General features: G+C 34.6%; 1 protein-coding gene across 1 annotated transcript; it reads right to left on the bottom strand.

Annotated features, from left to right (window-relative positions):
* Positions 1–7,923: 7,923 nt before the first annotated feature.
* LOC111999583 (ABC transporter G family member 15) lies at positions 7,924–11,917 on the bottom strand. The gene is made up of 7 exons (XM_024031711.2): positions 11,408–11,917; positions 11,099–11,221; positions 10,015–10,146; positions 9,502–9,786; positions 9,130–9,402; positions 8,933–9,040; positions 7,924–8,435 (listed from the first exon to the last, which is right to left on the bottom strand). The coding sequence occupies exons 1-7, from the start codon at positions 11,882–11,884 to the stop codon at positions 8,079–8,081; spliced, it is 1,755 nt and encodes a 584-aa protein (XP_023887479.1). The 5' UTR covers positions 11,885–11,917; the 3' UTR covers positions 7,924–8,078.
* Between the last annotated feature and the right edge of the window lie 195 nt (positions 11,918–12,112).

Genomic DNA, 12,112 nt, shown 5'->3' with positions numbered 1-12,112 from the left:
CTATTTCAAAACACATTTTTTTGGCCCCTTATCAAATGGTCTCAGAACCATTCGATAGAGCAACAAATGTTGCGCTAGACTTGTAGTCTTCCTCTATTACCTGTACATCTTCTGCATCTGACCATTTTGTCTTGCATTCAATGCATTACACTACCATTTCTGCTAGTGTTATTTTTTATTTTCTTTTGTAATGTAAATTTGACCCTGTAAGTATTGGGTTTAGAATCTGTATAGTATTCGGTCTTTCAGCTTGACCTCTATGTTGGCTCTGAGATGTGTATATATTTGTGTTGAGGGAGATGGGGTGGGGTGTTAAAATGATTCATGCTAATGAACCAAAATGACTTCCAGTGAGATGCATGCTTGTTATTTAGCACACAGATTCCTTAAGGGTGTCAAGGTAATCCGTTTCTTCCCAGCAACTGCTGATCATTGTATCTGAAAATCATATAGTTTTGCTTAGGGATGTTCATAATGCGACCGTAATTAGTGACCAGTATCTGTTTTAGCATGACTCTTCTGAGTTATGAATTATTTGCTTTTTAGTTTTAATTTGGTTTCAGAGTCTTCCTTGTGTGTTTATGGGCATATGTGTTATGGTATGAAGAAAGTTTGGTGACTGGTGTTGCTCATGCCTATGAGGTCCCTGATATGGAAACAGTGGCTAAAAGATTTGCCGACCTACTCTTATTATTTGAGTCATGGTCAATGCAACTGGTGGGTTGGTCCTAGTTCTATCCAGATACGTTATACAGAAAGTCTGACAGCTGGTGTGAGGTTTCATCAGCTTAGGCTGACATGTATCTGAACAACTGTTCACTTGAGTTGATATATGGTCAATTTTTTGACGTTGTTATTAACAGTATGAATTGCCCCATACCATCACAATGTTTGGATGATAACTCATACTGCGAATTGTCTCCCAGGTGTTTTAGGTATTTTATTGAGAAGTGCTATGTGTACAATATTTTTTATCGATACTTTTACAATAATTTTTTTTGAGATGAAGCGATAATAGGCTTTATGTAATTAATGTCACTCTGTATAACGGGAAAGAGGAAAGAAGGGCATTTTTCTAACCAAACAATAGAATCTTCATTCTCTTTTATAACAAATCTTAAGTGACAAGTTGTTATTAGTTGTTATAAGTAGACAAAAAAATAATTTAAGTTATAGATTCAAATTAGAATTAATTATATTTTATTACTTATAATTTGTTGTAAAAATATCGTAGACGTCGGTCGCACTTCTCTATTTAATTTGAAATTTTGATTGTTAGGTATGATTTAACACTTGTAATCATTTGGTCGAACTCTGAATTGTTCATGAGATTCAGAATAATTAACAACAATCGCTGAAACGATACGGTAGAAAACAAAGAAACAAAGAGAATGAACACTGTCCAGATGACAAAATCTAGTTCGATTACATTGGGTAGATTTGGTTGGTTTAGAGCTATAAATGAGATAAGTTGGATTGAAGGTATTTTTAATTTTAAAAAATGGGTCCGGTTGAAAAATACTTCCCCCCTTATATTTTGAATGAAAATAATCCTAGTTGAATTGCATAACATGCCGTTGGAGCATTTAATCCAGAAAAAGATATACCATAGATGAATGAATGAATGAATGAAGTGAGACTTTATTGAAGCCCACCAGCATCATAACGGTCATATCCTTAATTTTGCAAGATTTTAAATGTTTGGCAGAGAGAACCAAGTGAATCACAACAATGTCTCCGTATGAATGCTTAAAAGTCGAAGCAAGACAAGAACATTTACATGTTTTTTGGGGGTGTAATGTCCATCCCCCCATATCCAAATCCAATGATCAATCTCAAATTAGTGAAATTACCAACCAACCAGGCTAGGTGGGTATGAATTAATGGGGTTCGCGAGGGAATACAAGATCCAATGATGATCTTGAGTTTTCTACATTTTTGTGGATAAAGCGTGCTCTTAAGAATACTACAAATTTTATAATACAAAGATTTTAAATTGACGTGTCTTCAATCACTACAAAAGAATTTAAACATTCATATATGAGTTTTGTTAGTAAGTGTGCGTAAATATACATGTTAAGAAAGAATTTAATGGGTTTCATTATACTAAAAAGCAACTAAAACAAATAAACAAATACTTCTTTAACTAAATATTACGTGACTCCTAAAAAAATTGGTCAATTATAATAAAAAACTCAACCTTAACCAAATACACAGAAGTAATCCTTAATACTTTGTCCCAAAAAAAATAAAAAATCCTTAATACTTTGTCCCAAAAAAAATAAAAAAGTACTCTTTAAATTGAGCCATTTCGTTATCAAACCGACCAGTCATATCTATTGCTACACAAATTCAAAAAGTTTTATGTTAAAAAAATGGCAGCAGCTTTTACATTTTTGGTGTGTAAATGCACAGCCAAAATGCACCTAGCCTTGCAAGACAATATGGTCAAGATACTGTCACAATCTATTAACAATTATGGGCTCAAATGAATTGTTAGCTTCCCGATTAGATAGGGCCTGCCAATCAATGACATATCCTGTGTTGTTTGAACCATGTCTTGTCCTCAAATCAACCAATACCCAAATGCCTAATATAGAATGGGAATCAAGAACAGTGACGCAGAGATATCCTTCCACTTATAACAAGTCGCAAATTGCAAATAAAACACATGAGAAAACCCTACATTGGAAACCTTCAACCTCAGCTAATGCACTGAAGTATTCCTTAATTCTTTGTCCAAAAAAAAAAAGCACTCTTTAAATTGAGCCTTTTTGTTATCAAACCGACCAGTCATATCTATTACTACGTCAATTCAAAAAGTTTTATGTTAAAAAAATGGCAGCAGCTTTTACAGTTTTGGTGTGTAAATGCACAACCAAAATGCACCTAGCCTTACAAGATAATATGGCCAAGATACTGTCACAATCTATTAACAATTATGGGCTCAAGTGAATTGTTAGCTTCCCAATTAGAGAGGGCCTGCCAATCAATGACATATCTTGTGTTGTTTGTACCATGTCTTGTCCTCAAATCAACCAATACCCAAATGCCTAATATAGAATGGGAGTCAAGAACAGTGACGTAGAGATATCCTTCCACTTATAACAAGTCGCAAATTGCAAATAAAACACATGAGAAAACCCTTTGATTGATTGAACGTTGGAAACTACTTTCATGGTTTTGTTCTTAACATAAAAGTAGGTGATGAGGAGAAAAATCACCCTCGTCCAAAAGAAGAGAGAGCCAATTTCATCCATCAAGCTAGCATTGTCCATGTGACTAATGACTACAACATAAATTAAATGATTTCCTCATAAATGACATGAGTAACGGTTAATGCGCTAGACAGAAAAAAATGTAACTGACGGACCAACTGGTAGAAGACCATTGAAGTTTATAATACCTTCGCATTCATTACTGATGAATTATTAAGATTGTTCATCTCTCGATGGATGAATTAAACGCTATTTAATGCAAAGCGTAACATACAGACATTAATAACAGACGAAGACATAAAAGACATTCAATGCCTAAGATAACCAAAGAGTAACCTACGGGAATCAATAGACGAATAGCCGTTGGCAGACAATAAAAGCCAGCCATTTATACCAACAGTTCATATCTCATGAATGCAGATATTCATTCAGACAATAAAGACAAAGGCTATAAAAACCCACACACACCAAAGGCAAATGTACACGCAACTTTCATCCCAAAAACTATTTTCAAGTTGAATTCTTTTGCAATATACTTTAATTGAATCTCATTCCAACTTAATCATTGAAGGGTGTTTGGCAAACACCACACTGATGTGTCCACATTTCTCTATTTTATATCTTATTGCAGGTTCGTCTCTAGACGAATCTAACACCTTTGTCCATCCGCATTGACAAGGAGTGAAGAACAACACCAACACGCTTTCGTCCATCTATATCAACGAAGAGTTCATACTGACGATTTTTGTATGTATTTTAACTCTCATCCACGAGAACAGTTGTAAATTACCATCAAAGAAAACTGATTCCTATCTGTGTGGATTATGGGGGAAAAAGATCAAGTTACCTTTCCTATAATACATATACCGTGTGCAGGGGTTAGAACTACTGAGAAAAACGAAACGAAAATAATACCCAACAAAGACACTAATTTGATCTCTGTAACCCTCCTCAAAAGGTGGACCAGGTTGTCAAATAGAATCACAGTCGCATTAATTGCGCCTCCAACAATCTCGCCTTACATTAAATGGGATGTGGTATGTCTCCCAAGTCCCAAGTAGAAATTCCGATAGCCCATGTCGGCATGTATTCAAGTCCTACAAATCAGGCAGGATCGTGTCATATTTGCCGAAAGCATGGTGGGAAGATGCTAATGAAACTAACAAGAAAATGTAGGAATTACAAGTATAAATTTTCTACTAATCTCCTTACATAGGCAGGCAATTTTAATCCAAAGCACTTTACATTCCAACCATTTTTCAAGTAACTTAACTAAATCATCCGAGTGTTTATTGGCCAGGGGCGTTGTGGTATCTATTGGTATGCAGGCAATTGCATACCAATAGATAGGTTTATTAAATTAAAAAAAAAAAAAAAAAAAACCTTTGTGTCTAAAAAAAATAATAAAAGTAGTCATAATAATTCATTAGCAGGCAATTGCATACCAATAGATAGGTTTATTAAATTAAAAAAAAAAAAAAAAAAACCTTTGTGTCTAAAAAAAATAATAAAAATAGTCATAATAATTCATTAGCTACTCAGTAATCAACATGGACAATCAATCTTTTATCATAAATGACGGAAATACAACCACTTTTAGTTTCATGAATACGGAGTACCATGTAATGACCTAAGATTTTAAGACACATACAAATGGAGAAATTTTTAAATTTAAAGGTGCAGTTCATCCTTCTTGGTTGTTCCAACTAAAGACCAATTATTGGGGCTACGATTGGTTGAGTGATGTTATGGATTTGAAATAAAAATTTACATTTAATTGTTTCAAATCCACATATTTTTTTTAAAATCTTTGTAAATTCATTCATAAATTTCATCAGCAAAATAAAATTTGTCATTTAATTCTTTATTCCAATAATTTAAATTAAAAAATCATATCCAAATATTTATCTTCAACTACTTTTATCCAAATGAGATATACAAACATTTAGTATAGGAGTTTAAAAACATGTTTTCAGTTTTTAAATAACACTAGCCGCGAACCCGCGTGTTGCGCATGATAATTATTTTTATGATAGTTTTATTAAATTTGTTTTTTTTTTTTTTACAATTTAAACTAATTTAATAATGAGTAATGTATTTTGTAATTATATTTTTATTTATTATAGAAACAATCATAAATGTAATATAGGAACAATCCAAAACACCAAAAAAACATAAACTAAAAAAAAATTAATAAAACTTAACAATGATTAATTGAACCAATATTAGGATAAAATTTTATTTTTGATAATCTATTAAGGTTATTTTCTTTGTAGAAATTATAATTTTGGCCGCCCAAAACATATTATCAAATAAAAAATTATTAGCAAAATCTAAGAATTAAATTTCTATACATGCATTGTTATAAAATAATAATAATAAAAATAAAATTGCAAAAGTTAAAATTTGTCACTTATCCAATTATTTTCGTTTGGCTAACCTTTGCTTTTCTTTAAATAAATGGCATTATAAAGTACTTCTAATACAACTATTAAGAGTACTTTGTCCACCACAAATGATTAGAAAATAAACAAAAATTAGTAAAGTCTCATACTTTAACATCTAAATTGAACACTATAAGAAATCATGCTATGTAATAGAATAAATACCAAATTATCTAAATCATGCTATGTAATAGAATAATATTATATTTTTATATGCTATGTTTAATTCTTTAAAACGCAATAGGATAACATTTAACAATCAAAGAGAATTAAAAAAAAAAAAAAAATTGTCTTCATATAATACGTCTTACCCCTCAGGTGATGAAGGTTATAGCACCAGTTCACATCGTGGTGAGTTAGTCTCAGCCCCATTTTCTCATTCAAGATATCTACGCACCCTAATATCCTAAACATATTCGCGGCACACTGGGTAGGAGACAGGCGGAAATGCCTAAGATAATTGAGGGTCACCGGCCTCATAGGGATTCTCATCCCTCCTTCTACAAAAGCGAATATTGGGATCACAACTTCACCCTCTCTCCTCTTAAGGTACCACTCCCCTTCTTCACAGTACTTCAAACTCACATTATTGGGTATTCCATAGTCGACGATGAATTTGTTCATCATCTCGTCGGACTCAACCAACTTCTTAAACTTACCCATTCTCTAAAGATGACTAAAAGTTCTAAAAGAAGAAAAGGAAGAGTAAAATCAAGGAAATTTGGGGTCGCTAGAAAAAGAAGACTTACAGAAGTATGGCGATTCTCTTCAGGAAGAGTGCAAGTTGAACTAGACTTAGGTCATACGCATCAATGGTTGTAAGCACGAAAATGATGAAACCAGGCGGTTCAAAACAAGTACTTATACTCCCCCTTAGGTTCCCCAAATGTAACCGCTTGTTCATAAAAGTAAGAGATCATACCGTTGAAAGTGGGAAACGTGTTGCCGTAAAAATTTAATGTGGGCACCCATTGAGTCTTGAAACGCTAAAAACACGCATCAGGCAGTCAAAAAGCCGCCAGCATTAACACGAACCGAAGTGGGGCGACTCGTCTAGAGAGCTTGCAGGTATCAAAACCCTCCTCCCCGTCCGAGGGAACGTGCAGCAAGGTTTTGAGGGGCTATTGTGGGGCCCGTGGGCCTGATAGCCTCGGCCCATCGGGTAGTAGGCCCAAGGCCCATGCCGAGGAACACTGACTATTCAGGGCTAAATTGGGGAAAACCTCTTTTCCCAATCCACGCCGAAGACCTCCTCATCCTCGGCCTAACAAGGGTGACTTTCGGGAAAAACCAGGCTCAAAGCAAGCTGTCACCCTCGCATTTAATGCATTCACCTAACCCCCCCTGGCCGCATTAATAGGGATATAACCCCTTGGCAGGGCAACGTTGATCAGAGTGAACCACTCGAGTACTGATAAGACCTCTGATGGAACAGGGGGCCAGAAGAGAGGCAAATGAATGATCAACAGATGGAATAAAGAGATAGGAAGATGAAGACTATATAAGGAAAGCAAGTAAAGTAAAAGAAGGAGGAGGAAAAAAAAGAAGAAAAAGGCTTCCTCGGCCATGGGCCGAGGAGCCTCCTCCCAGTTGTATAGAAACTCTAAGTATCTTTTTATAAATAAAGGTTCATGCTTGATGATCGACGGCCAGCGCCTAAACCTTTAACCCACTCTCTATAAATTTATTGTTTGGGCTTGTTGGGCTGAAAACCCATCCAAACTGAGTCCCTACATGGATTATAGTAGAATTTTTATCTCTAAAAAAATTGTTTTAAATTTCCACCATTACTCTGGTGACCAGAATCATTTCCTTCATTTGGTCCAAGTAAACACCAGTGAATTTTTTTCTTCATTTGGTCTAAATAAAACACCAAAGATTAGTGACTGATCGTTAGACAACTTCAAAGATAAAGCAGTATCGTTAGTTTCTTAATGCTCATTCCTAGATCAAAGTACCTTTTGTACAAATAAGAAGTCTATTTTTATGTGATATTTTCTTCTCCATAAAAATAGATATAGAATCTTTGCAACAATTACTTAGAAATATGTTTTCTTGAAGTGGATGATCTGGAGGTACTGTCTCCAGTTCGATCGCGCTCTTACTCATCTTGGGTAATTTGTCAATTAGTTCAAAAGGACAGAAAGTCAAGTGGTGCTTTAAGTTTATATAGACATACAGTAAATACAAGTTGGAAAAATAAGAAAAAGCAACACTAGCTGGGCAATGCCATGTCCCATGTGTGTTGATACTTCTTATCTGCATTAGAATACTAAAAAATTCCTATATTAAAAACTCAGAATTTTGTATTGTTGTTTTTCATTTGCTTATATTTGAGCAATAACAATGCTCATAAATAGCCACAGTTTTACTATAACAGCTGTAGCTTGTAAATCAAAAGTCTAAGTTGGTGCTTCTAGTGGAGAGGAGAATTGAGACCCTCTTGAGAAGATAGTGTGTGGAGAGGTTGATGCCTCTTTGAAGGGAATGATGGTATTTTCCTGAAGGAGGGCCTCTTATCAAGATGATGTAGGGCTCTCTTAGTAAAAAGTGTCTGACATAATGGTGAAGCTCTCTCCTTGAACTTGAGAATGATGAAGAAGAGTAGCCGGTAAAAAATGATGAGAACGACTAGAGCAGCCAAGTCCCACCACTTGGAATGATCTACTGGCATGCGATACAATTTTGTGATAACATCCTTGCCTTTCATTTTGGGGTCACCTGGTATAAGAGGATCGAATTCGAGTCCAATCAAGTCATTCTTGTAGGCTCCCTGGCCAATTTTGGTAAAAAAAATAATCAAAATCATTCATCAGTACAGTGGAAGTTGGACTAATTATAAAATAAACTAATTAGTGACCTATTTCTTAAACTTAAAGTAACCAGATGCAGTCAGTTATATATCTCAAAACATTATTGGGAGGCCTTAAATTTTCTTTGGTCACAATTTTTTGGAAAGTAAATCATATAACAAAACCAAGTAAACCTTTCTGAGCTGTTTATGCACCTAAAAGTAAAACAATTTACTTAACATTCTGGGCCTTGGAACACATTTCTGGTTGTAAAATACCAAAAAAAACTCATCTAGCCAAGAGGAAGAAAGTAACTACTTTTACAACTTTTGGTATTGATTTTGATTTATCTTCATTTTTCATATTTCATGAGTCATAACTGAACTAAATATATTTCTCAACCCCATCAGATACCTCAGTTGTTTTGACAGCATGAGCGATGAGCAAAATATGCATAACTTATTCACATAGACTGTACCTGTAGTGACCATGAGCCATAACTGAGATAGGAAACTGGGTAGCGCCAAAATGGCTTGGGAATATCAGACAGCAAGCGGAAGAACCCGGAGGTCATCATGAATATTCCCTGCATAAACAACCAATAGTGATGATGATGACAACTATGGCATGCTTAAGATGATGGAAATAAGACTTGTCTTAAGTATATGTTCTTACAATAATTCCTGCCCCTGTAATAATTCCCATTAGGAAATTTGGAACCAAAGAAGCTACAACCATCATGAGGCTCTCTATAACAGAAATGCAGGCATAAATGTTAAGGCAGTAGTAGACATAATGAGAAAATTCTGGCCGGAATTTCACCATGTAGTATGTAATAGTCCCAGTAGAAACTGCAATAGCAACCAAGAATGGAAATGAAGAAAGGAAGTTGGATAGAATATATACTGCTACTCCATAATACCCATTAAGCCTCTCTCGATAAAAAATCTGTTTCAAGGGTGAAAAAAATCATGAGGTTAAAATGAGAGGATAGAAAGTCCTCAGTAGACATTTTTTCCATATAATTTCATGAATGAGGTTGTTTACCTTCGTCTCTTCAATGAAGGATGGAAAGCCTCCAATTGACATAAATGTCATAAACCCTGTTACAAAACCACCACAGGCTCCTCTGGCTAAGATTGCTGTGTAGCCAGTGCCAACATCAAAATAGATGGTACCAACACATATAGATACAGCAATATAGATTATTATCCTCAGCCAGTAATATCCCACATCTCTAGACATGTTCACAGTTGATCTCTGTGTCAATGTTAAAAGTTGTTTCCACCAGCTTGCTTGACTGGACCTTTTTGTTTCAAATGCAATTCCTTCCTGCAAACATTAATTCATTCATATTTGTTATGAAAAATAACAAACATATCTGACATCACTCAATAACAGTTTCACGTTTTGGGATATAATTGTGTTTGTATATCAAACATATTAGTACAAATTTCTTTTTTACATGTTCTGGTGACATTGGTGTACTGTGGATCTTAATATGCACCATGCAGAAATCATCACTGGAATAAAAATGAATATCTAGGTTGAAATGCTTACAATGGTTGATATTTCTCGAATCCTAGTTTTTGCCCTTTTTGCATATGTTGACCACCTGTACTTCTCAGAAAGCCTTGCTTTGATCTCTGCTGTAGGCAAATTCATTAAAGAATCTGATGAAGTGGGGACATCCTATAATAACATGCCAGAGAATAATAATTACTAGGCATGTAGTAATGATTAGAAACTATAAAATAATAGTTATTAGTATCAAACACAGTTTGGAATAAAAATGAAAAAGATGAGGAGTTTGAAGAGTCTAAGGGGGCTTTCAGACATGAGTTTATTTTGCTTCCTTCCTTCAACAAAAAAAATTGGTATAGAAAGTAAATTTGTTCACAGTCGGCATGTTATTTGGTTAAGTAACAAAATGAGAACTACATAGCCTTTAAATTAACAGGAACATTCTACTTTGAAAATCAATAGAAACAGTAATAGCTGCTACTAGAATAGAAAGGAACTTTATGAGAGCTTGGAGACAAAGTTCGGAATTTCTGGGAAGGTTTGCAAGGCAATTAGGATAATTGATTATAAAACCTTATGATTGAATGCCATGTCAAGGCATAATTGATAGATTGCCAAATCTGGAAAGAAACAAAATGTGTCTCACATGTTTCTTTGTACTACTAAGGATATTTATGTAATCCTTAAGTACAAAATATTATGAGAATATGAATTGTTGCTGCTGTCAAAAACTTAGAGAAGTTGATATCTCAGGGATTATTTCATGAAGGTGAGAACTTGGTAGTTCTGAAATGAATTGTCTGCATTGGAAATTTACGAAACAACTTTGGATCCTGTTACTTCTATCAGTGTTACACCAGCCATGCTTTGCTAATAAGAGGCCTAGTGACTTTCATGACAAGATGGCAAATGTTACACCCTCAATCACCAAGAAAATGAATATTTTGAGTGAACTTCAAAGTCAAGTAGATTCTAAAAGATGTTCCACATCTAATATATACAGAAATTAAAGAAATTGAAAGGGGATTTGCCACAGCAATTTCACATTAAACACAGCCACAGTAATATATACCAAGTATCCATATACCACCTAAAGAGTTTGGCTCAAAGTAAAACATACGTGAAGTCTTTGAGACCCTTTCAATGTGGCAGTTACAACGTCAAAATCTGAATTGACACAGCGTAGGAAATGATCAGAAGGATTCCTTCTACTTGGACATGGAAAACCCGCCTCAGCAAAGAACTGTAAGAATCATGAAACAGCTTAGATTACCAAGAAGATACTCATTATGAATTTTAAATCAAATTAAACCTTTTAAGAGTGAGATGTTCTTATTTTTTAAAACAGCAAAAATTTATTGTGCCAGCATCAAACTCTTATATTGCAAAGCCATGCTTGTGATAAAGAGGAATATGTAAACTATTATACCTCTATTGCCATCTTTGCTTCTCCAAAATAAACAGTTTCACCACTAGACAGTAAGAAAAGGTCATCAAAGAGTGCAAAGACTTCACTACTTGGCTGATGAATTGAAGAGATAATGGTCCGTCCATCACGAGCAATATTTCTAAGAGTTTGAACTACAAAGAAAGCTGAGGCACTATCAAGGCCACTGGTGGGTTCATCAAGACACAATAAACAAGGTCTTGTGAGGATTTCGAGTGCAATACTTAATCTTTTCTTCTCACCACCACTTAAGCCTCTTAAGTGCCAGTTGCCAATCAATCTATCTGCACAATCTTGGAGACCCATTTCAATGATTGTTCCCTCCACAACGCCATTGAGTTCTTCTTTGGTCATTTTAGTTGGAAGCCTCAAATGTGCTGAGTAAGTTAAGGTTTCCCTCACAGTGAGAGTTCCTAACAACACATCCTCTTGAGTTACATAAGCCTGAAATTTGCACATACAATAGTGAATTAAATTGAAACAAAATTAATCTACGTGCAGATTTAAAGACAAAAGGGTCAGCTAGATGACCATTGCAATCATTTTACAGCAATTTTATGCATATGGATTTAATTGATCATTTTGATCTCGAGGTTTCAAAAGTTTAGCATTTTCAACAGACTTAAACTTTATGTTACAAATAATCTGCAATGTCTAAAGAAATTATGAATGATAGTATTTCAGTTT

This window comes from Quercus suber, unplaced genomic scaffold (assembly GCF_002906115.3).
Source record: "Quercus suber isolate HL8 unplaced genomic scaffold, Cork oak 2.0 scaffold_320, whole genome shotgun sequence".
Lineage (NCBI taxonomy): Eukaryota > Viridiplantae > Streptophyta > Magnoliopsida > Fagales > Fagaceae > Quercus > Quercus suber.
Note: the sequence above shows the minus strand (reverse complement) of the source record. Positions and strands in the feature narration are given on the sequence as shown.